This window comes from Astyanax mexicanus, chromosome 5 (genome assembly GCF_023375975.1).
Source record: "Astyanax mexicanus isolate ESR-SI-001 chromosome 5, AstMex3_surface, whole genome shotgun sequence".
Taxonomy (NCBI): Eukaryota; Metazoa; Chordata; class Actinopteri; order Characiformes; family Acestrorhamphidae; genus Astyanax; species Astyanax mexicanus.
In genome coordinates this window covers 8885245-8911536 of record NC_064412.1, presented here as the reverse complement: position 1 = coordinate 8911536, position 26292 = coordinate 8885245, and the positions used below count along the sequence as shown (strand labels likewise).

At 36.2% G+C, this 26292-nt stretch overlaps 1 protein-coding gene across 1 annotated transcript; it reads right to left on the bottom strand.

The window, feature by feature from the left end:
• Positions 1–771: 771 nt before the first annotated feature.
• On the bottom strand, positions 772–26280 carry helz2a (helicase with zinc finger 2a). Its single transcript, XM_022675627.2, has 21 exons — positions 26005–26280; positions 22659–23699; positions 21546–21729; positions 19390–19497; positions 19150–19285; positions 17131–17524; positions 14958–15596; positions 14050–14842; positions 13269–13344; positions 9731–13175; positions 9555–9640; positions 9294–9437; positions 8933–9088; positions 8686–8830; positions 7640–7756; positions 7335–7527; positions 5027–5161; positions 3655–3867; positions 3370–3523; positions 1994–2161; positions 772–1191 (listed from the first exon to the last, which is right to left on the bottom strand). Exons 2-21 carry the CDS (start codon positions 23693–23695, stop codon positions 1079–1081), a joined length of 8436 nt encoding a protein of 2811 aa, XP_022531348.2. The 5' UTR covers positions 23696–23699; positions 26005–26280; the 3' UTR covers positions 772–1078.
• Between the last annotated feature and the right edge of the window lie 12 nt (positions 26281–26292).

The window sequence follows — 26292 nt, the reverse complement described above, 5'->3', positions numbered from 1 at the left end:
ACTCTAGGAAACTGGAGAAAACTGCTACAGGAAGAGTCACGTCTGGCTGACCTACACGGAAACAGCGTTAGACTTAGCTAAGTTTAACATGATTGGACGAAATCTCAATTTCAGTAGTAAAGAAAAGAATTAGAGGCTTGACAGGTTAAGTGCAGTAATAGTCATTGATGAGAGGAAAAAATAAAAAGCTTATCTGGTCATATTGGTATTGGTGGTGTAGCTAAGTTAAGTAAAGCTAAGCTAAGTAAACAAAACTGTAATAAAAGTCTTTGTTTAAGTCAAAAAAGTGCTTGATGTTTTTCCTGAATTTCTCCGACACTGTCGCCCAACAGCTCTAAATTGAGAAAAATTCAGTTCACATTAGTCTCCACTTCTCTAGGCCAAGAACAGAAAGCTGAGGCTGCAGTAGGAACATGCTCATCAAAATGAGATGTTTAATACTGAAAGAACCTAGCCTGGTCTGACAAATAATTTATGCTGTTTCACATAAATGGGGGGTCAATGCACCATGTGACAAAGCTGTCTTAGATAGATTTTATCACCGTGAGCATGAATTCAGTTCCTTATTGGCCTCGTGGTTCTTTTTTAATGTTTGCCTCTTTAATGTTTGCTTTTGAGTTTTCGTTCCCTAATTCAGAGGAGACCACTATACTCAACTTCTTTCCTTCTAAGTGACCAAAGAATATGGTGGCTGGATTTTGATAAATTCAGTGTTTCTCAGTGGCCTAATAAAATTAATTTTAAGTAAAATAAAAAAGCAACACATTTCCGTTCATTTGCTTAGCAACATTTAATAACATTTAATAAATCATAAAATTGTAAAATCGCACTTTGTATTACAATGTTGTACAATATTTTATGACCACGATCAAAACAAGCAACTACTTTTTTCTTATATACAAACAGAATATAAAAAATGCTTATATTAATTATTCTCTTTATTACAATATTTACAGAATGATTAAATACAAATGCATGAAACATTAACATTAACTTGTACAACAATGACAACATGAAAAACAAGATAGCTGTACATTAATTACTAGTGCAACAGTTTATTCTGTGGTCTCACTGTAGCTCAGGCAAGTGTACACTGGATGTTCCAGGCAGGATCCACCAAACATCCTTTGTCTTCATAGTGTGTCAGGAGTTTTCTCCACAGATAGCAGCAGCGCAGCAAGTTCTTATTTCCTATAAATATATATTTGATTATATTATCAATATATAATACATTGTGGTCAGTGGATCAGTCATCTAATTTTTTAAATAAAAATAATTTCATTTTGAGGATATTTTTCATTGATTCATGTTTAACTCTTGTGTGGTAATCGGGTCTGTGGGACCCGTTTTCATTTTTCATCAAATGAAATGAAAATGCAAAAAAAATATTTTTTCTAACTCAAACTCATTGGCATTGGCTCATTTTTTGTGGAAAACATATATCAAAACACATTTTCGATAAACACACACTGTACACCCCCCCCCCCACACACACACACATTTATATTACATACAGTATGTTTGGAAAAGGGCTAATAAACATTGCTTCATTTGTAAATTTGAAACTAAGCAAATGTTCTACTCATATCTTGAGTTTAATTCATTTTCTTTTACATTTTATTAAAAAACTAATAAAAAAAAGAGTAGCACTTTTTAAAAGAAATGTAACATAAGAAAGGTAAAGGGCAAATATAAACCATGTAAGCTGTTTATATTGCTTGCAATTTAGGTGAAGCAAGCATGTGTAAAGCCTTTTAATGTAAAATTGCTCATACCTCATAAAGAGAGACATTAAAACACCAGAAAGAAGAAAGAAAACACCAAGTTTTAGTCCCGAGTCGAGCTTAAAAGGCCTGTGTTGTCATTTTGATGGATGTGTTTTGTGCTTTTCCAGCTCTTTTTAATTTGCAGTGCGTTGGGCTTTCTCAGCCACCATATTAAATAGATTAGTCTCTGCTCTTAAATATGTACATGTCTGTGTTTAAACACTTACCAATAAGGCAGAGCCCTTCTTGGGCTCTGGTGATGCCCACATTTACTTGGTGGGGGTCCATGACAAATCCGAGTCTCTTTTTGAGCCAGGCTTTTGTTGGTTGTATTTCAATTTCCGACATTGGAAAAGAGCGTACAGTAGACAAGATGACATACTTCCATTCACTTCCTGTAGTTAAAGGAAAGAACAAGGAGTAATCATGACAATATCATAACTCATTTGTCAGCAGATTCAGCAGCTCTGGACTCTAAACTTATCACTCAAAATTTCACTTCCCAGCATACACCCACACTGGACTTCCCTCACACTGAGCCAGTAGTGGATGCTGGTCTTTCAAGGAGGGGAAGCTCAATTTCGGCCTACATCTTAACATATGTAGTTTTATTTATACGGTAATTCTACTCTCTCTGAGATGTTTTTTTTTTTTGTAAACAAAAGGCATTATTTTCAAGTTTTCACTACACAACAAAAAGGTACCCATTCTTTATATTGAACAATTACATAAAAAAGACGCTATGACATGAATAAACATAAAATGATCAGTAAAAAAAAAAACATTACACGAAATCTTTAAATTTGGTAAAGGAAAAAATGCAGGTAAATTTATTTCCTTTTTGGACAGTTTTAATTACCTTAAATAATCCCTTTATTAATTTAAATTAATTTAAATTTTAAATTAAATTATTTTTAATAATATCACAATACTTACTGCTGGCCCCTGTTCATTATGTCCTGAGATAGTTTCATCAAGAGGAATGACCACATTTTATTTGTTACAGCACTTCCAGTCAGCCAGCCCACTTTATCAAACCAGAACAGCTGAAAATACCTGTTACTTTTCCCCACCTTTTACACCAAATTAATCTGAGCAGTTGATCTGCCCTGCTGTTTAACTCTTAAGTTTTTCTTCGTAAGGAAGACTATTTTTTCCATTTTAGGGGAAGCTGAGCTTCCCTTGCAGTCTTAGAGCAATCGCCACTGCACTGAGCTATTGATTGTTCTCACCTGTTCTTCCCTGTATATATACCCCTCAGTTTGTCTTGCTCCTTGCTGAGTATTGAATCTACTTTCCTAGCTCTTCTACAACATGTTAATTATGCTATGCTATTCAGCCTTTATTATTCTAACAAACTCTCTGAAAAAAAGGACATCAGGTTGATCAGATCTGATCATTTTACACACTAATCTAAATCACAATTTTACTATTAACTCAAAAAGAACAACTGACATATTCAATAAACAAAATAGCCAATATATTCAGGCAATAGGGTACAGTTTCCACTATTTAGACTAAATAAACTGAATTTGTATGACATATCAGTAGTCCTCCAAACACACCAAAGTACAGGTTACTACAGTACTAGAGCGTTAATTACCTTGACTCTTCATGATGGTGTTCACTGTGACATTTCTAATGCCATTCGTATTCAGGACCGTACTGATCTCATTGACCTGAGCATTGTACGGTGTCAGGATTGCAATTTCTTTCGGTTTTATTCCAGATTTGATCAGATTTCTGGCAATTCGTACCTGAAGTAAAAAAAATCTTAAGGTTAGTGCCATGATTTGATTTTTAATGCAGTAGCCTAAAGCATTCAGCTAACATACAGATTAGCTTTATCTATAAAGCAGAAGCCGACAGCTATGGTTCTTTCTCTTACCACTGCCTTCGCCTCTTCAATGTTGCCTTTTGAGTTTTCGTTCCCTCTTTCAGTGGAGACCACTAGACTCAACTCCTTTCCTTCCACATGACCAAAGAGGATGGAGGTTGGATTTTGATAAATGTTCAAGAAAACACTCATCCTTTCAGGTATTCCAGTCTTCAGTTTTCCCCTGTAAAACTCTTCAGAGGGAAACGCACAGATGTCTTTTTGCTGTAAAAGACAAAGTAGACATTAGTAGATCCCATTTTCACACAATTATCTGAACTTTTTACTCCTTACATTTTAAAAATAGCCTCATTAATCCTATTTTATTTCAGCTTGTTTTTATTCCGTCTTCTTATCATTCAATAAAACCCCTATCCAGATAAATCTCTCTTAATCCAGATAGAGTGAATCTGATTGTGATTGGATGTAAAGAAGTATAAACATATACCACTTTGACTCCCTATTGGTTTATTCTGTGATCCATCACACCTGCACACACCCCTCCAAACACACACACACTCCAGCAAGAACATAGCAGAAATATGTAGCCTAGTTTGAAGATGATCTGTGCAGAGACTCAAGAGAACTCCAGACAAAGGTCCAACTAAGCTTTAACCTATATAACTTATAAGTTATATAATATATTTTTATATTTATATATTTATATATAAGTTATATAATATATTTATATTCTACTAAAATACATTCATTTACAATCTGCACATATGCAGCAGAAACAGGGAACAGCCTAGTGCATCCCAAATTATATTATCAACATTAACATTTTACTATAACATTATAGTCATTATGGCTTTTAGAAAAATGGTGCACTATAGGACTCTGGGGTGCCGCCTAAGCTTTTGTCCTTAATGGCTTTTTTCCCCCCATTTTTTACATTACTTTTACTTTTTCACTTTTATACTTTAAGTTGTTCTGAAATCAGTACTTTTATACTGTTACTTAACAAATAACATAAGTAAAAAGTTTGGGTTGATACTTTAATATTTACTCTAAAAACCCTACTATCTGTACTTCTACCTGAATATTGACTGTGAATATATTTGACATCTTTGCCTGACAGTCACGTTATCCAATATATTTGTTCATATGAAAAATGGGTGGGTGGGTTCTGACAAAAGGTGTTATCTTCTGAACTGTGTATCAGATTCAGATTTAAATATGTTTTATACTATTTTTTTATTGTATAATTATCTAATAATATTATTATATTCATATTTTAATATTAAACACAAATGCAGAAAGAAAGGAATTGGCCTCACTGTTTTAATACATTTTAAGGGTACTGTAGCTCTTAAGCACACACCTTCACACTTATATAGCAAGCATAATCAGTAAATTAATGTACATTGTAATGTACTCTTACCATGCGGTACTGAGTGTCTAGCATCAGTGCTTTGTTTGTGTAACGTTCAAATAGAGATATCCTCATTCCCAGCCTCTGCAACAAATCCGTGTGGACCACAGGCTGCAACTGCTTATGATCTCCTAGGAGAACAATCTGAAAATTCAAGCCCACATTTTATTAGATTTATTACATGTGCCTTCACAGTGTAAACATGCAGGTCAGTATCCTCTGCTGAGACGCACAAAGCGCTGCACTGTTACGCACTGAACGCGTAAAAGTCAGAGCTCACCTGACTCTTAAAGGAAATGGCATATGACACACTGATTGGTTTATTTCACATTACGCCCAAAACGCTCATAATTAATTAAGAGAATTTGTACATGCCTTTTGCACATTTCAAGCCATGCAAGACATATTTTTCACGATACCAAAGACACATAGACACACCCTAAATTGCTAAAATAGGATCCTCTATATCGCAGCAGACATACCAACAAAGCACTATACATTTACTTCAATAAAATGTAAATTAAGAGAAAAAAGTCTATTATTTACTTTATCAGAAAGGAGTTAGTTAGTCACATGCATTAACTATTTACTCAGACACATCAGTGACTTAAAAATAAAGAAGAATAAAACAGATTAGAAGAATAAAACAGATCTTTAGCTGCACTGCACAGACACATCTCCTTCACTCCTTCTCATCTGTGTTGCTTTTATTTGGAGAGTCTGGTACTGCTCACTCATAGGCAGTTTGGATAATTTTTTTAATAGGGAAGTAGCTGAATTCTAGATTTCTACAAAAAAGTCTGTAAATTGATGCTAGTTGCTTTAAAAAATAACTTGCTACAAGTGTCTGAAAGTCTAATATAGTGACAAAATCGTTGGCCAAGTTGTTGCCAGTTTGTGAGGCGGTAGTAAATTGATACCATATCGTACGTGATAAGAAATACTGAATGTTTTATTTAATGTAATGTAAATATTACGAAATAATATTTTACATTTACATTTACATTTAAGGTATTGTGGAAGATTGACTTTAAGATAATAAGCTTAGCTTAAAATAATCATGCTAGCCAGAGCCTTAACCTATAATCAAAACACATATTACATAAATATATCTATGTAAGCTATAAATCTATATTCTACTAATCATTAATCACTGAATCAAGAGTTAGTCACTAATCCATACGTACACATTTTATATTTGATTAAATGAATCTAGTATGCCTCTCATATTAAGCAGCATGACCTGTGTTCCACTGACCAGAGAGACCTTTGAATCGGTCAACCGAGAGGACACACTTCCTCTTGTTATGCTACACATCCTGAGGTTACAGAGGTTAGCAGACTAAGGAGTTTCTCTTTTACTCCTACACTCTAGGGATAGGTCAACCAGGGGAGAGCCGAATAGAAACCAATGAATGAAGTACATTTTGTAACCTTGCATTAGAAGATTGCGTCTACAAAATTATGCATACAGCTTCAAGCTTTGTTAAAATATACTAACTAACTAATCTTACTGTAGATGTAGCAGAACTATTATCAATAAGAGAGTATGAACCGAACTGCTGTAATTGCAGGAAAATATGATCTGAGAGGAAGTGTGCCTTGTTGAACTCAAGACATGTCATAAAAGGGAAATGAACCCTTCCCCTTGCCATCGTTGGCAGGGGAAGTTAGCAACCCACGATTTCTCAGGGGACCTATTGGATAAAGGTCAAATCCATACATCTTCAACGAAGGTCTAAAAACTGAAGTGTAATGCATGACAATACCATATTTGGAAGAATAAGCATAAAAACAGAACTATTACTCATTCATGCCTAGCAACCACCTAGCAACCTAGAATACGTCAGAGAAGGGTATAAAAGATGGAGTCAGAAGGTACGAGGCAGAAGAACTTGGGGGCGACGTTCTAGTTAGGCTAGGATGCTTTGCCTGTATTGTTCTTCCCAGATATATCTGAAATAAATCATACTTGTTCACTCTCAATCTCCGTGTCGACTGAATTTCCTTGGATCAACGAACATGCAAGAGAAAAGCTAAGACAGCCTTTTTAAACAGTATTTAGCATATTCAAAGCAACTTACAACAGTGCTCTGTTTTAACATCATAATGTAAAAATGAACTTTATTGGCTATTCGAGTAGAGTGCTGCCACTACTGAAAAAAACCCTAATGTCAAAAAAAAACAAAACGCTGCAGCATGACTTAAATTTGTTAAATCGACCAAACATCAAATTCTCTGTATATTATGTACCTTGATATAAACCAAAATAAAATTAGATTGAGATTATTTGGTCAGTCACTGAGGTTAAGCCTACCTGCTTTGGTTTGTGTGTGACCAAGGGAATGAAGGCCTCAGGCTCTGTTGCCATGGCACACTCATCAATGATGATCTGTTGAAAGTTGAGAGCATCAGCCAGGACGGGATGTGAGGCAGCGGTGCAAGTGCAGAGGATGACGTTATGTTGCAACAGCTCGTGTTTACGAGCTTTCTTCAGACAGTCCTTGTAGCTGTTGCAAAATGAAAGATAGATAAATAAATGGTGTCCTTATAACCAGCATATCAGCACAATATTTAAAAAGTGAAGAGATTATTATTGATTTTGTTCGTTTTGTTAGTTACCATTTTATTTCTTCATCAGTGAGGTACTGGTCTGCTTTGATTCTCTCATCAAATTCCAGTATTTGCTTGTGGTAGGGATTGCTTGTCATGCGGATCTTGTGATGCAAAGTAATGGACCTAAAAATGGAATTTCCATTAGTTCAAAGCAATGCAGTGTGCAAATGCAAATCACCGCATTTTTTGGAATATAAGGCGCCTTTAAAATCCTTAAATTTTCCTAAAAATCTACAGTGCAACTTAAAATCCAGTGCACCTTTGTAATAATTCTACCAGTCAGGTATTAACGCCACTCCACTGAAGTACAGCTTTATAAGGGTGAGTTTTTAGTGAAGTTTCTCCAGCACTAAGGCTGGGAGCAGCAGCATTAGCATTAGCTGCTAACCGCAGTGTTAGCTCTTTTGCCATTCAGAGGCGAGTATATCGAACTGTAATCTGTATGTTTACCGTGTTAAAACAAGCTACGTTAGCTAGCTAATATCACCCTGGCTTATCAGAATACTAAGGGTTTTTCAGTGTTTTGCTGTCGACTAGCGCTGTGGTTAGCAGCTAATGCTAATACTGCTGCACCCAGTCTTAGTGCTGGAAAACCTAAAATTGAACTAAAAACTCACCTTCAGACAACACATTGGAAATCTAAGCTTACTGTTTATAAACTAAAGCGCTTTACTCACCCAAATAAACCATTTTTAGGAGAGAAATCTGTGTAGATTAACATTTAGCTCTTTTTTATTTATTTATTATTTTTTATTAAGGCGCTTCCCCCAGCTTCCCTATTAGAAGGAAATTATGTAAGGCATCCTTACTATTGTCGTTTAATGCGCCTTATAATCCGATGTGCCTTATATATGAATATAGACCAGAATTAGACATTCATTTTTAGTGCACCTTATAACCTGGTGTGCCTTATAGTCTGAACGAAAAATACGGTATGCTAAATAATACACATAAGATGTGGTGATATTACACACAAAGTTACATGTACAGTAACATGCACCATGTCTGTGTGAGATGATCTTAATCAGTACATCTGAAAAATAGAACAATACCTGAGTGCTTCATTGGGTTTTTCCACTCTTTGACAGTGACGGGAAATCTTCAGATTGCTGCCCGGGTAAGGAAACTCCATAATCTCCACTTGGTCACTGTAGACCCTCAGTGGTTTTAATTTCTCTTTAAGCTTCAGGAGTTGACCTAAATAAAACCCAAAAACATATTAATAAGTGATTTGTAGGGAAAACTTTGTTGTTGTAAAACATGAAAAATAGAGGAAATTTTTAAACTGAAAAAAATCACCTGCTACCACATCAACAGACTTATTGGATGGGCCACAGTACAAAATGCATCTCTTCTTTAGGTCTTCATCACCAAGTTTTTGACAAGGTGGAAGTTTTTGGTTTTGTTTGAAGAACCAGTACACAATGTGGACGCCAACTACAGTCTTTCCAGTCCCTGCCACAAACAAAAAACTAATTTTAACAACTTAACTTTAACTTTGATATTCTTTTGATACTGATAACATCTTTAAAAATAATGAGGAAAATTATGATAATTTAGTAACTGTCCTTATCATAAAGTTCTACCAATAATTTGTTAATATTTGTTTTTTCAAAAATCATAAAGAGCTTAAACACTTTTATACAGATTTGCCTCTGACCTGGTGGTCCTTGGATAAGAGTAAACTCGTTGTTCATTGCTTCCCTTATGGCTTTGCATTGACTGTTGTTCAGTTGTGGATACCCCAAAGAACGATGATTCTCAATCTCAAATCTGGGTTGATTACATTTTTGGATTGTGTTTCCTAAGAAAGGAGTACAGCATCAACTTAAATTACTCATAAACACATGTTTTCTACACATAACATTTCTATACTAGTTTACTCTTTGTATAAAAACCTAAAGCAATAGATGATTCTTACTTTCATCTTGTGTCTTTTTACCCATGGCAATGTTTTTCACAAGGTTGTTAGCTGATGTAAGATTCTCAATGGCGTTCTCTTTGCGTCTACCAAAGAGAAAATCAACAAATTAATGCAACAACCATTAAATAAAAGTTGGCAAATCATTGTTATTATTAGTTTCTGAGCATACTTACACATCTGGTAGTAGTTTTGGTATCAGCTCCACTGTGAACCTTGTCCCCTCCATGAAGACCTTCTCTGGAATGTTTGTCATGGGCATGTGGTTGACACGGAAAGTTATCTTTGTGTATGTCGACTTCACTGACTTCTCCTCTCCTGTGACTTTGGTGACTACTGCGTGAGCAATCCAAATGAGACCAGGAACATCCACGAGATCCATATCTTTAGAATCAGAGTCTTCCAGAATTGGATTTTGGTCCTTCTGCTGCATTCTCATCCGGATGCATAGGAAACAGTTTCTCAGGTTTGACTCAATAGCCCACTGAGCTTTCTTGTCAACAGGCATGCGAAAAGATCCCCGGAGGTCATCTTCGGACCTGTCCCATTCCAGCGATGCATCTTCAATGACGATGCTCTCGTTTTCGGCCACAGCGCTACAGGCCGAGTCCATTTTGCACAGAGGTTTCCATATTCTCTGATACTCCATATAAGAGCTGTATGATTCACTTGAGGAGAACAGTGCATATTTTGAAAAGCACATGATTGGATTCTTTGTGTGCTCCAAGCAGATCTCAAATTTCGGGTTCACAACAAGCAGTTGAACGGATGGTACCAAAAGTCCCCGATAAGTGTCCGTTCCCAACTGTACCTCGATCATTTTGCCCTTTTTCAGCTCCAGAGACAGTTCAATGTAATGCTCCTCTCTCTGATTCAACATATCCATCCTTGCTCCAATTAATGCTGGCTGCACGGTTGTTTTTCGTCTCACATCAGTCAAGCTTAATTGTTCAACCTCCTCAAACATGACATCCCATTCTTCCTTTCTGATAGCAGACACCAAGCGTTTCCAGGACTCCATAGGCACGTCAGTTATGAACTTGCCACGTGAGTTTGCTTCGTGTTGCTTCAGCTCAGTATGGATGCTGGGACTAGTTAAAGAATACACCCTTCGCCTCCATCGCAGTACCATGCAGTCAGTTGCTTCAATATACCTTGGTTGATCCTCTAACTGGAGATCTCTGTACATTATGCCCACTGTGTCTGGCAGGGAGGTTCTGTTGAGTGGAAAGCTTATCTGGAAGTTGTTTCCAGAAGGACTCACTTCAACAATGTACGCCAGTTTTTCTTCATTTTGAGCAGACAGCTTTGATGCAAAGCTCAAATGATGAGATGCCCTCTGGCATGAAGACTGATTGCTGTTTCTCAGGGTAAAATCAACACAGCACTGATCAACTTCTTGTGGAGTGTACTGTACTCTATCGTCCTCAAGTACAGAGTGAAGAAGTCGCTGTACAATGACATCTACATAGCGTCGGATGGGAGAAGAAGCCCAGGTGTAGCAGTCAAGCTCCAAATCATAGTGCCCAATGCGGGAGGTGTACGTGGAGTTGGCACGTAATACATGTGATTTGTAAATGAGCCTCCTTAAGTTAATCACGAGAGGAAGAAGTAGGGGGTGAAGATCATCGGTTGTAATGAGATCCAGTAACTTGTAGACATCTTTTTCCTGTGCAGCAATCTGAAGATTCCTCAAGACAGATGTCAATATAGGGAAGAATGTCTCCTGTTCAGTATCATCATTCTTCTCATAATGATTGAGTTGGGATGACAAATGAATGGACATCGGAAGCATAGGGACATTTCTTTCATAGAATTTATGAAGCTCGTCCGGATTTGGCCTGTCCTGGCACCTAAGAGGAGTTAGACTCGTAGTTTTCTTCTCGGACAGAAGCCGATCAGCGACTGTGTGGTTAAACATGATCATCAGCTCCTCCACCAGCTTCTGAGACTGTCTTCTTCCAATAACTACATCCTCGTCAGGAGATTTGTAGCACCAGTCACTCTGTTTTCTGCATTTCCGATGAACCTCAGCAAACTGGAATGCTTTGACAAGACACCCCTCCAAAGTGTCGAAGTCATTGTTGCCTGATGATCTTAGGATTTCTTCAGCTTCTTCGTATGACAGCCTTTTCTTGGAGCGAATCACTGATTTGTAAAATGTTCTCTTTTGTATGCGATGTGTCTTCTTGTCAACTTCAGTCATCAAGGAAATGCACCGTCGATCACTGCCAGGGAGTAAACTGAAGTCGTTGGTACTCAATTTGTCAGGGAACATATATGTCGGTTCCCTTTCTGAAACATAGAATGCAGTTCCTTGCTGTCTTGCATACTTGTCCAGTTTGCTATCTTTATCCACAAAGCTCGCGACATCAGCTATGTGAATCCCTATTTCATAGCACTCTCCTAAATCTCTCACACTAATGGCATCATCAAGGTCTTGTGATTTTGGAGCATCAATGGTGAATGTCAGTAGGTCACGGAAATCTTTCCGGCCATTTGTGAGTAAAGGAGTTGTTTTGAAACTCTCCATTTCTTTTTGAACAGGCAGAGGAACAGTTCTTTCCAGTTGGTACTCTTTGTCAAGTACCTTCAATCCTTCCTCTAGTGAAGTAACTTTGGGAAGTACATTGATCACCATTCCCAAAGGGTAATTGAAACGCTTCCCCCATCTTAAGAATTTGACAACGAAGAGATGGTTCCTGCGGGCTTTCTCGTTAATCCTGATGAACTTCTCTGCATTCCGTTTCTCTGGATTTCTGATGGCAATGTGGTTTGGTTTGTCCTTCCAAAAGGGTGTGAATAATTTAGGAATGCAGATGTTAATTGGTGTCATCACTTGATTATCGTTCGTGTCAATGGTGCAGACAAACTCTTTGGTCAAAGCTGAATGCTTGAGCACTTCAATCACTCTTCCCTTAGGAGGAAATGTCTCAGAGGTCAAAATCTCCACACTTACCACATCTCCAGAAAACGATTGTCCCAAATTATGCCTGCCTTTGATGTCTATGCGTAAGGCGGGCTCATCAAGTGGCATGGCATAGCCTGAGTCATACCTTTCCAAAACGATCTCACACTTGTAAATATCAGAGCTGTTCTGCTGTGCTCCATGTGATTCGGGAGATTCGCTCCTCCTCATGTACCTCACCAGATTGTTGTCAAGATTGTCAGAGCGTAAAACAGGAAACAGTCCTTCCTCAGTTAAATTGATCTGCAAATCATGCTCATCCAGTAGCTCTTTCAGTATGGGGTCCTCCTCAGTGTCTGATGGCTCTGAAGTGGTTGATTCATCGTCACTGCTGTCATCATCCTCAGTCTTGATCATGTTTGAGAGTTCTAGAAGTTCTTGCTTCAAACTGTTTAAGGTGAAGTCTTGAGGATAAACACTCCCTCTGTTGATGCAATGCTCTATGTAAGACCTCCACAGCCTCCAGCACTTTCCAAAGTAGGAGCAGCAAAGAGCAGCAGCATCTCCGACTACAATTACTTGGGACTGAGCTCTGGTCATGGCTGTGTTCAGCACACGCATGTCATTGAAGAATTCAAGATAGGTTTCCTCTGAGACATTCAGGCTGTCCTTGGTGTGCACAGTGTTTATTATGATCACTCTGAATTGTTTTCCTGTAAAGAAATGTGGTATTAAATACACTTTAAAAAGCATATTCATTTAATTACATTGAAGTGACTTGGAAAAGAAAAAGAATAAATTTTTACCTTGCACGTTTTCTGCATTCTCTACAGTGACCAAACCGAGTTTTGCATATCTTAGTCTGGTTCTTATTTCTGTCACCTGTGGAAAAACAGAGGGGAGTAAAACCAAAGTGTTTTAATAAGTTTATAATATTAGTATAATTGTTCATTATAAATAAGGATGCATGAAAATTTGGTAAACAAATATATTTAGTAAAAAATGATAAGTGGTAAAAGACTTGATTTATATCAAATTTATACTAAACAGTGACTATTATAAATCATACTGCAGTTAAAGGCAGGTTTATACTAATTTGTACTCTCTACACACAAAAATATGATGAAATAAAGCCTTCAGGATCACTTAGTATCATTCTTGTTATCACCACTTCACTTATTTTTAGACCTCTCTAATACATAATTTAAAAAAAAAGCGACTAGTGACAGATATTGTGGCTTTTTGGCTTTTTGAACAGCTAGTTCCAACAGAAGAGAATCACCCAATTAGCTAATCTGTTTGATACTTCTTTACTTATAGTGATAGTCAAATGTTCAGTAAATACATCATATTTTATAATTGTAGTTCTGTAGCTAATAATAATTGTAATAAATAGATAATAATATAATAATAATTAGAAAAAAATACTCAAAGACTATTAAGGTTGTTTCATTTTTTCAGTTGTGAAAAAATGGCAACATTAAAGAATACATGCAAAAAAATGTTCTGTATTTCTTAGTTTTTTGCCAAAAAAATCACTTTGGTGCATCTCTAATTATAAAGCTGAACATCATCCCAATGTATTACCTGACTGCCCTGTGAAACGACACAGATAGATGTTGGATCCCGCTCTTGCCACTTCTCAGGCCATTTGTTCAGTACATCCTGGACAACCTCAACGACACTTTGAATTTGTACTGGATTGAACCAAGTCAAGGTCCTTGAGTCCAAATGGCATTCTCCACGAACATGGACGAACTGTAGAGCACATTGGTCTGGGTGAGGAGAGACATTTCCTTTGGCTTTGATCACATCCTTCTTGCCAACATAGAAATGGGTGGACACAAAATCCACGATTTCTACTGTGGAGCGGTAGTTTTCGTTGAAGATAATCCGTCTGTTTTTGGCAGTAGTGGTGTTCTCTGACTGATAGTAATGGAACAGACGATTAAGGATGGTATGGTCTGAGCGTTTGTCCTCCTCCACAGAGAAAAGCCTGGGTCCCATCTGCATGTGATCTCCGGCTAAAACGACCTGAGTCTTCTCTCCTGCCAAGCCAAGAGCCATCAGTGCTTCACACTCCAGCATCTGAGAGGCTTCATCAATGAAAATGTGACTGAAGTAGTTGGGTGGAAGCTGCAGGTCGTGGAAGAATCGTGCCAGTGTAGTAGTTGTTATAATGATTCTTTTTGCATCCAATGTTGCAGTGTCAGGAAAGTCAAAAGTGTATCCATCCTTGGATAAATGGCAGTACTGTAGAGTGTAGGGATGAGTAGTTTTGAGAGGAATTTCCTTCGCTTTTATTCTGAGAGGTCTGGCTGCATCGTCAGCAGTTGTCACACTAGTGTGGAAATGATCTTTGACGTAAAGATCAGCAGAGCTACAAGCAAAAAAGAGAAATGTGTTCATTAAATCAGCCTAGAAAATCTTATTTTGAATAAAATAACTAGTATTTCACAAGTATATTATTTGCACTTAACAATAAAATCATGTACCTGTTTGTGTGTGTGCAGATCAGTATTTTGTTTTGTGGCTTCTTTGCCAGGGCCAGTGTAATCTTCGCAAGAGTGAAAGTTTTTCCGGTTCCAAAAGGCCCATATATCAGCAGTGGAGCCGTGTTACCTTCTTGGTCAGATGTTCCTAGTATGAAGTCCATAGCAGCTTGCTGCTTTTCATTGAGCTCTCCTGGACTTGATTTGATTGGAACTGGGGCATTGCTGTCTGTCAGGTCAGGTAAGACCCTATTAAGGTCTGGCAAGATGTCCACAGCCTTGTGCATATCGCAGAACCCCAAGCGGTCTAACTGGAACTGAATCTCCATCTCAACCGTGGTTTCATTATTGAGATTCAGTTCAGTGCAGCATTTTCCTGAGAGGCTCAAATGCACTTCTGTCTCACCAACCATGTCCTTGAGAACTATAGCCTCATACACACGCTGAAGGCCAGCTTTAGGACTCGGCAGGCCCACGAGGGCTGACTGAACATGCCTCTTCAGCATGTAGCCCTCTGGTGTATCAGGAGTGAGGGAGTGGGCGATAGACACGCTGCCAAAAAGCTCCCCTGGAATGGCAAATTTAGTTTCATACCATTGGTTTATGATCTTTTTAAGAGACATCTTCCCTCGTAGATTCAGCCTACAGGTGAATGGATACAGATACAGAATTGAGATTTTTTTTAAAGGCCAAACACCTTTGGTAAAACTGAAATATAAACAGCAATATATTTCCCACACTGTAAAACCATTTAAGTAGATTCAACTTAGAAACTTCACCTGCTGCCTTATTTGCTTTAACTTAAGTTATTTAAGATAGAGCATGGGTGGACAATTCCCCAAAAAAATTAAATTCCCAAAAGTCCTGGGATTTTGCAATGCACTGACTGTCTATCATTGAAACTGACTTTTTTCAGCTGGTATTTTATGAAAAACATGAGAAAAATGATTCAGTTTACAGAGCTAGTTAGCATTAGCTATCTTGTGTTAGAAAATCAGGTTTAAATCAGATCTCTGGATGATTCCATGTGTTACTGTTACCAGAGGGAGAGCCGCCGGGGCGGGCAGTCTGGGACTGGCTAGCGGCATTGATAATGTTTCTCAGCTGTAAAATTGACTGTGGGAGGCGGCAGGTAGGCATTCTCTCCTGCAGTGCTGTTAGCCAATCAGAGGTGATATATTTGCATGTATGAATATTCATGAGCAAGAGCCAAAACCTGTCTTTCTTTAGAGACCTCTAATTAAGTCATCTAAAGCAGGGCTAAATATAAACAGGGCATTCATTCATACTAGAGACCACAACTAGATGAATGAAAAAATAAAATGAAATAAGACCTTTAAACTTGTTGTATTTAAATTTTTTTCTCCTGTATATTTTTGCATTGGAACAACATAAAATTTCACACAGATCTCCAGAAATGGAGTGGACAACATTATTGGCACCCCAGCTTAATATTTGGTAGCACACCCTTGAAAACTGAAGTTATAGACCACTCTTCTATAGAATGTTCTTTTGTTTTGTTATTTCGTCTGTAGCTTTTGAAGTATACTGTGGGTCACTGATGCTGGAAAACCAATGGCCCGACTTTCTGACACTGAGCCCTACAGTCCTTCAGATTTTATAATGCCATGCACAGAGTCAAGGCATCCAGTACAGCAAAACAACCCAGAACATCTTTGAACCTCCTATAGTAGGGTCTCATTTCATTCAGATGGAGAGAAATAAGGTGAGACCGGTGAGATGGGTGCCTTCTTTCCACATCAAGGGAGGTTAGCTACAGTGCCATGGGCAGTAAACATTTTAATGCCATTGTGCACAGTGGCCATAGAAACATCACATATAACTTTTCATAATGTTGTTACATTGCAAACACAAAAATAAACAATTAAACAGCAAAATATCGCTATATACAGTATGTGTGTTTGGCTATATACATTTTCAAAAATCATTCTATCATAAATCAGCACCACTTAGTAACCAGCAAAGATCCATGTAATCTGAGAGTTTACAGTTAAGCATGTAAATATTAAGTAATATACAGTATAATGTTGTTACCTCTCTGGAAGATTAATATTCTCATATATCTGTTTGTATAAAGAGTTGCAATGATTGTAGTGCGCAATGCACATCCTTGATTTAAATTATAAATGTTTAAAATTATGAATTCAAACTATACCTTCTAACCAGCTGATCTTCTGTTATTTCTTCTCGGTAAAGAAAACAGTGCATTTTCTCTTTGTAATTCTTACAGTTGATGGAGCCAAGTCCGTTGGTCCCTTTGTTCGGGTGTCCCATTGTCGGCCGGTACCTTTGTAGCAGTTCATTCTCCTGCTCTGTCCTTTCCAAGATTGGGACAATTTCTACAGTGCCGTCTTGCCAGACCTGTAGAGAGTGTTTAGCCCTCTCTTCTTCCAGTGCACTACTGCTTGGTGTCTCAAGGTGTCGGAAGGCTTCCCCTACTCTGACTTGGAGTTTTTGCAGCAGAACTGGCCTTCTATCAAAGTCAAACACCAGCCATTGTTCATAAAGGCCGAGTCGTTCTGATGTGAAGGACACTATAATGTCATACACTAGAATAAAAAAACAGGATGTTCATTATTGAGATATCCTTTAAATTAAAAGGTACAAGGTATTCAATGATACCCTTGTTACAGTCAAGCAAAGTGCTTCTTAGCCTTCAGAGAAAATCAGTGTAAAAATCTGCTATTCCAATTAATTTTAAAGCATTTCTGTTGGTCATTTGATCATGAAATACAGTGTATACCAGTGGTGTAATCAGATACTTGGCTGTAATGCATTTAAAAACCACTAATTAGTCAACTAGCTAGGCTTGAGCAATAATATACATTTAGACAAATTAATATAATCTACAAAATTATTAAAATTAAAATAACAATAATAATATATTTTATACTTGTATGACATATCTGACTATACCATCCTATTGCCCAGACAATGTCTGTTTTATTATAGCTTCCAGGAGTTATTTAGCAAAATAAGCTAATCAATTGACTACTACATAGGCTATAATGTAGTACAGCTTAGTTTATAGAATCAAAAGAAACCATATCTGATATTGAATCACTAATAGCAGTTACTGAATCAATTAAAACAGTTACTGAATCGTTTGTAGAAAGATTCATAATCATTTGTAGAAAGATTCAGAATCATTTGTAAAAGATTCTGATTCATTTGTAGAAGATTCAGAATCATTTGTAAAAGATTCTGATTCATTTGTAGAAGATTCAGAATCATTTGTAAAAGATTCTGATTCATTTGTAGAAGATTCAGAATCATTTGTAGAAGATTCTGGTTTATTTGTAGAAGATTATTTTCTAGTAATACTTTTACTGAATTATGTTTACAAGAGAAAGAACACTATAAAATGCTCCGTAGCATTTGATGACATCACCCTATTGCCCAGGTTAGGGGCTGTAATACTAGCCTGCTTTATTTTTACTTGCTTAAGTTAATTAGAAAGATAAGCTAGTGAAGCTAGGAAGTAAAACAGCTTAGTTTTCAGAATCAGTAAACCATATCTGATATTGAATAAATTATACCAGTTACTGAATCATTTGTGAAAGAAACTGAATAATTTGTAAAAGATTCTGATTAATTTATAGAAGATTCTGATTCATTTGTAGAAGATTCCGATTCATTTGTAGAAGATTCTGATTCATTTGTAGAAGATTCAGAATCATTTGTAGAAGATTCTGATTCATTTGTAGAAGATTCAGAATCATTTGTAGTAGATTCTGATTCATTTTTAAAATATTCTGATTAATTTGTAGAAGATTAATTTCTAGTGATACTTTTTACTGATTTGTGTTTACAAAAGAAAGAACCATTTAAAACAGTTATTGAATAGCATCTGCAAAATTAAAGTATACATTTATAGCATTTGATTACATCACCATATTGCCCAGGTAATGGGCCCTAATACTAGCCTGCTTTACTGTTGCTTGCTTAAGTTAATTAAGCTAGTGAGGCTAGGAAGTAAAACAGCTTAGTTTCCAGAATCGGTAGAATTAGTGAAGCAGGCAAATTAGTTTTGTAGCATTTTTATTGCCATCATAATAGCTCTGTTATGGGCTTATATCAAACCCTCTTTTGCTATGTCCCTGGTGCATGCTTTAAAAACAGTGTAATGTATGCTACTGCACTATAGATGCTGCAAACAGAATAAATACTTTACCAAATTTATTGTTGGTTGAGTGTCCCCTTAGAAACCAAACGCTTTCGGAGTATGATCGTTCTTCACCTGCATCCTCACCAAGGGTAAACATTGCCCCAATGTCCTGCCTCATTAAAGCAACCACATCCAGAGCTTCCTGTAACCATATAAATGTGTCCCATCATCAGCAAAGTTTGATAACAGGAGTAGATCTATTCATTTCTTACAAAACATCAGTTTAAAAAAGGTAAAAGAACAAACCTCTGATGTAATGGTGAATTTCCACATGTGATATATCTTCTCTTGTCTTACAAAGATGCTGAGATCAGAATCACAGCTAACAGATGCATATGGAACAGTTTCCCTCATCTGTTGGAACAGAGATGCACAGGTATTGTTTAAAATTGCCATTTTTCAGTACTAGTCAAAAGTTTGGACACATCTTTTATTCAATGTTTGTAGTTTTTAATTTACATTGTAAATTAATACTGTCGATCACACTATGAAGGAACACATAAGGAATCATGTAGTAACTTAAAAGTGTTAAAGAAACCAAAAATACTCTGTGAAGCATTTAGATGCTCTTATCCGGAGAGCTGTTAACTTGTGGATTCTGAGGCTGGTAACTTTTCCCGGCGGCCCTAATGAGAGCCAGTTTCATCATAATGTTTTTGAAGGTCTTTGCGACTGCACTTAAGGATGCTTTCAAAATTCTTGAAATCTTTCCAATTAACTGACCTTCACTTTTAAAATATTTTTTTTCTATACCAAGTTGAGTAGTTCTTACCATAATATGCATTAAAAGAGATAACTAAAATAGGGCTATTCACTGTATACCAACTCTACCTCTTAAAGCTGACTGAGAAAATCCAGCCAAGATGTGCAAAGCTGTCATTTATGCAAAAGGAGCTAATTTTTTTTTTTGAAGAATCTAAAATATAAAACATATTCTGGTTTGATCAACACTTTTTTGTTTACTAAATAATTCAATATGTCCCTCTTTATAGTTTGTATGACTTTAAGGTGTGTCCAAACTGTTGATTGGTACTGTATATTAACACATTAATTCTTTAACCACTAAAAAAACATGTTGAACCATACTTTTATTCCTCAACCTCAAACCACATCAGTTATTGAGTGACTAATAGTATAGTAGTTACTGAATCATTTACATCAGTTACTGAGTCATTTTTTGTGGACAAATTATTTGTATAATTTACTGAATTGTTTGTAGAAGATACTAAATCCTTTACAGCATTTACTGAATTATTAACAGTAGACACTGAATCATTTGTAGTAGAAAGAGTATCATTGTTAGCAATTAAAGAGTAACTGTTTATTATACTTTGGGTTGATTGACAAATATCTTTCAGTTAATTATACTTTGGGTTGATTGACAAATATCTTTCAGTTATGATTACTTATCTTAGTATCTGTAATGACATAATCATTGTGTGAAACCTTGTATTCAATATGCATAACCAATACTCACATTGTATCTGATCATTTTTATTACTCACAGTGTATTTTACACGCATTGATATAAAAGATTAACCAATAATCACAATATATCCTTTACACATATAGTAAAACATTGTTTGATATGGCATGTGACTAACACAGACTTTATTATGACAAATTAACCCACATGATACATTTACTAACACATTAACATATAACATATGAGATGTAGCTCAGGCTTGAAGAATTTTGTTGACTGCATGACCCTAACTAACGGTCATCAATTCGACTGGTACGGGGCTAAAAAGGCTATTAGATCAAAGCAGCCTTTTGGTGAGTGAGTGCCTCCCTAAAAAACCTCTACTTCAAAGCGGGGGGTGACGCACACACACAGATAGTGCCATGAGGTTCCATTCTGGAAGAATACAGTCAAGGTCAAACACTAGTGGTCCTGTCAGACACGTGAAACTTCAGTACTAACACGTGCATGCTAACATGAGATGATTTTAACAACGCCTCATCAACAGGCTTACGTCATTTTGGGTATAAACATGGAGTCAGATCAGAGGGGGGTCAGAACTTATGCTGGGACGGCTGTTAGACGGTCTTTCATGTGTGGGTTCTCCTGAATATTCAGTACTTTGTAATAAATACCTGGTTTGCTTTCAACTTCACTCCATCTGTCTGACTCTCTCTATCAAACGAACACGCAGGGGAGTTGTACCCCGGACGAGAGGTGGGAGTAGCCCACCTTTCATTTTCTTTTTTACAACACAGTTAAAGAATTATGTTTAGATGTGTAGATATGGAATCAGTAGATACTGATAAATAGATCTTAAAGTTAAAACTAAAAACGAGCTTATTGTTTAAGGCGTTAATTCAACACTGGGTAACGTTTTTACAGTTTTAGTTAAATTCAGCCAAACCACAGTAAAAACAACTTACAAAAAACTTACAATCATTTCTTTGTCAGGGCTTTGCTTGTACTCTTCTAGCAGAGAGTCCTGGTAGGACAGAACTCCATGCTCCTCGACTGCTTTGAGTTTTTTCCGAACAAACTTGTGTCGCTTTCGCCATTCCTGAAGTTCCTCCATACTGTGTGCATTCATGCAGCTATCTCCATACTCACATGTGCTTCGTCTGTGGAAAAATGCATAGTTTACTCCAGCTTTCAGTTCAGTTCATACAGCATATGGGTAATTCTCCATTTGGAGTGGGAAACTGTCACAAAGTTTGGAGGGTTAAAAAAAGCCTAAATTATTAGGGACAATTTCAAGAGTCAGAGTGTGAAAATATACATTTTTACAGTTAACCTAAGATTAAAACCACGTTTTTCTTATATATTCTTTGATTTTCATTTTTTAAATCATATTTCAAAGGTGCTTTACATATGTAAAATAGCTCGTCACATAACTAGTTTTCAACCCTTGAGCAAACATTTTCAGTGTAAAGAAGTATTTTAAAAGGTTTAATTTTTTGGATTTCATAAAACAGATCCAGATTTATTATATGCATGATTAACATCATACTGCATTAAAAAAATGTGTATTTTATTTTTAAAATATATTTTTGTCACAAAGATTGTCACTGGTGTTATCAGGGCTCGTATATTATATTTTATCATAGATATTGTTAGCTCTGTTAAACTGCTTCCCTGGGTCAAAGGTCATCAAAGAATAAGCATCTCAAGGCATGAGAAGATGAGACCATACATGCTCATTTTATTTTATTAATTTGAAAACGATAAAACGATAATTCTCTTTATCAGGTAGCACATAACTTCTTTGTGTCAATGGTGTTATGTGCTTTAATTGTTAAAAATTAAATAAAAATATCAAATATATTGCCAAATGTCTTTTATTTTATTCATTTTAAGTAGTTACACATGGCCTCTTTTTTGTAATTAAAAGTATCCTGCATGAAATGTTAGAATCATTCATTCTTATATTATTTTCTGAGAAAAGATAAATTGATTTTTAAAAATGTATCCACTTGAATTCCCAATCTCCAAAAGGAGAATGACCCATATACAGCAATACAAACACATAGGAACAGGCGTGATTTCTTACCTTTCACACAGCTTAAAGACTTTGCTTGTTAGCGGTGGTTCACGGTAACGCCATGCAGAGGGCATGTCTCCGAAAACCAGTTTTCTGTGTTTTATAGTGAAACAGTGATTCATAAAGTCCTCATTTGTTTGGAATTGGCATTCACACACGTGGCAGTAGTGCTGTCGTTCCTGTTCTTGGGGCACTGGGCGTGAGCTTGCTCCAGAACTTTGTGGTTGACGTTGCTGGGAAGCCTGGAGGAGAAGAGTACGATCTAGACTTCCTGTAGTCTCTAACTCCCACACCATCTTCTCTATGCTACTGTGAGCAAACCAACAGCGATTGGCACCATGCAGGCATTTCTCATTGTTCTCCACATACTTACAGTACCTCCACTTCTTATACGTTCGCCTAGGCAGGTGCCGGATCTCATCGTAGCCCACCCGTCTCTGCTCACCCTTCTGGCAAAAGACCAGAGTGGGTTTCCAGTTGTGTCCAACACAACACTTTGCTTGCTTTCTTGAGGAAATCTTTTGAGGACTCTCATGAAAGCAGGTACTGCAGAGTTCCACAAATGTTCCTTGGAATGAGGAAAGGATTCTCTGCACTGCGCTGGAGCTTCCTGGTGGTGGTGCCAGGTTTTCCTGAGAGGTAGAGCATGTAGAGCCATTGGGTAACATGTTAATGAGCTGGGTAAACTCAAGGCATTCTCTCTTCATGAAGTTCCACACTGTTGCTTCTTCAGTGGTTCTTGCATAAGAGCACCTATTCCCATGTACTGTACATCCTTTCCCCTCAATATAGTGCCAGCACACTTCATACTTCGCAGGGTTTGGGAACTTTGGCCGTTGGGCCACTGGTCTCCATCGGCCATTGTTTCCCTTTTGTCTGACTAATATAATGTCTTTTGAGCACCGATGAGCAACGGACACGATTTTATATGATATATCAGTTGTCCATTTACAGCATTGTCTACATACTACACACAAATCATGTGTTGTTTGTAACCTGCGTAGGTTTGTATTTCCAGCAAGCAGCATGGTTTTATTACAGGCCATTTACCTACAAAAAAAACACAAAAGACAATACACACAATGTTATGATGAATCATGTGACAAGCTATTTACATGTTTACAGTAATAAAAAAACAGTCAGATGGACAAACTCATTTGTGAGTTTAATATATATATATATATATATATATATATATATATATATATATATATATATATATATATATATTCCTCTGGAATAAGACCTCTGGAATATAATAAAGAGGAATATGTATGATCACAAGCCATCAAACCAAACTGAACTGCTTGAATCTTTGCACCAGGGGCGGCATAGAGTTATCCAAAAGCAGTGTGTAAGACTCGTGGAGAAGAACATGCCAAGGTGCATAAAAACTATGATTTAAAACCAGGGTTTTTAATTGATGTTTAATATTGATTTCTGAACTCTTAAAGCTTTATGAATATGAACTTGTTTTCTTTGCATTATTTGAGGTCTGAAAGCTTTGTATCTTTTTGTTATTTCAGTAATTTAACATTTTCTGCAAATAAATGCTCTAAATGACAATATTTTTATTTGGAATTTGTAAGAAATGTTGTCAGTAGTTTATAGAATAAAACAACAATGTTACTCAAACATATACCTATAAATAACAAAATCACATAAACTGATTTTTAAAATGAAGTGGTCTATTATGTTTTTCCAGAGCTGTACATATAAATGTTGAGTTACATTCTTTAGTCCTTAACTGCTGAGGTGATTTAATTGGGATGAGCTGGAGCTTCACAGCGTGAAGGAAAAGCAGCAACTATTGTTCAGCACCTCCAGGAACTCCTTCCTTCAAGATGCTGAGAAAACTATTCCAGGTGACTCTCCCTCATTAAGACACTGAGATTAAAATACCAAGAGTGTGCAGATCTGTCTTCAAAGACAAACGTGCTGCTTAGAAGAATCTAAAGTATGAAACATACAGCCTTGTTTAACACTTTTTGTTTACAGAATAATTTGGCAGGTGTTCCTTTATAGCTTTAAAATAGTCTTCAGTATTACATTTACAATGAAAAAAAATCATAGAAAGAAAGAAAACACATTAAATGAAAAGAGGTGTGTCCAAACGTTGGTTTATACCCCTTTAGCCTACAACTGCCATTGGGCACGGTGCCAATGGGATCATGTTTATCTGCTTCAGAAAGGACTACCTACAACAGGCACATCATAAGAAATGCATAAATACTGCATTGCTTATTTTGAAAATAACTATTTATGAACAGCTTATTTATGTCAGATACTGAAAGAAGGTGTAAGGTATTTTATTATATTAGTGTTATTAAATTAAAATGAACTGAAGCAACAGATATGTGTTCTGTTTACAACGTTGGTTTAAAACATCATTACTTAGTAATAATCAGACTTTCAAAATTATGAAAAGTCAGTGACCACAAACTAATATTTAATATACAGTTCCCTGTATTATACACTGTATTTATGACATTCAAATTAGTTACCTTTTTATGCTCACAGATATGCAAATCTTAACAAAAACTGTATTTTTGTACAGTATAATTAGAATAGAATGTGACATCAATTGATAAACTATATAAATATTTTTTTTTATTTAAAATAAAATATATTGTATATGTTGCTGTCCCACAAAAGTTTAAAAGTTGATCTTTGTAATGTAAAATCTTTAAACCCTGACATTTATTTAAGTTTTAATTTATTTATTTATTTATTTTTTACTTTTTTTCTGGACACACGTCTTTGTTTGCATATTAATGATACACATTTTTGTCTGTGATGTGAAAAAAAAAACAAAAAAAAACTTAATTGCATTGTTTTTAAAATGGAACATGTGGACCTTTAATTTAACATTGGCTTCACTGAACATCTTGTAAACACTGACATAAGCAGATATAAGCAATAAATGGTTAACTATTGTTTACATGATTTATTTATTCATATTTCTTATGGCAAAATTCACCCCTGTTTAAATAGAGTTTTTTTTTTTTCAGATTTTACAATGGCCAAAGTAAGCAAATTATTTACAGGAAGCAAACTTATTTCCTGAAGTGGATTTGACTATATGTTTTATTTGTCTTTGTTTGATATAATAATATGTCATAGATAAATATGTAAATTTGTAAATGTGATAAAAAATACTGATAATTAATTTTTATAATCTGTGAGGTAGTACATAAACATCATCACTGTGTATAAGTGATTTAAATGCATTGCAGTCATTACAAGTTCCTTATTTACGATGCAGCAATGGCTACAATGACTTTATAAACACAAACATCTAATGGTAATCTAATGGATTTAGAGTTTATATGCAGTATAAAATATTAAAACTTACCCTTTTCTTTATTCTAATGAAGATGTTTCCATAAAGATGTGTCTTTAAATCCCAGTATGAAATAGAAGCATTGTTTTTCTCCAGCAGTCATCTGTGTATCAGCCATCTGTGCTGATCAGGAAGTGTGGATGTAATATTTATACCCTTTCCCCGCCCTGTCTGTGTCCCGTCCTGCCTAGCAACCCTGCACAGACCGGCTGCTCATGTTGCAGTTTACTGAGAACAGAGCAGAGCCAGTGACAGAGCTTGCTTAGGTTTCACTTTCACTTTTATGAAAACCCAGAGAGG

Excerpts from the sequence above, each read along its gene's own strand:
- helz2a (XM_022675627.2), bottom strand. The coding sequence starts at position 23,695 with ATGGCCTGTAATAAAACCATGCTGCTTGCTGGAAATACAAACCTACGC. Across the intron at positions 9,089-9,293 it reads TCTTATCCAAGGACCACCAG|GGACTGGAAAGACTGTAGTT; the intron begins GTCAGAGGCAAA and ends TGTTTGTGGCAG. Across the intron at positions 7,528-7,639 it reads ACTGATGAAGAAATAAAATG|CTACAAGGACTGTCTGAAGA; the intron begins GTAACTAACAAA and ends ATTTTGCAACAG.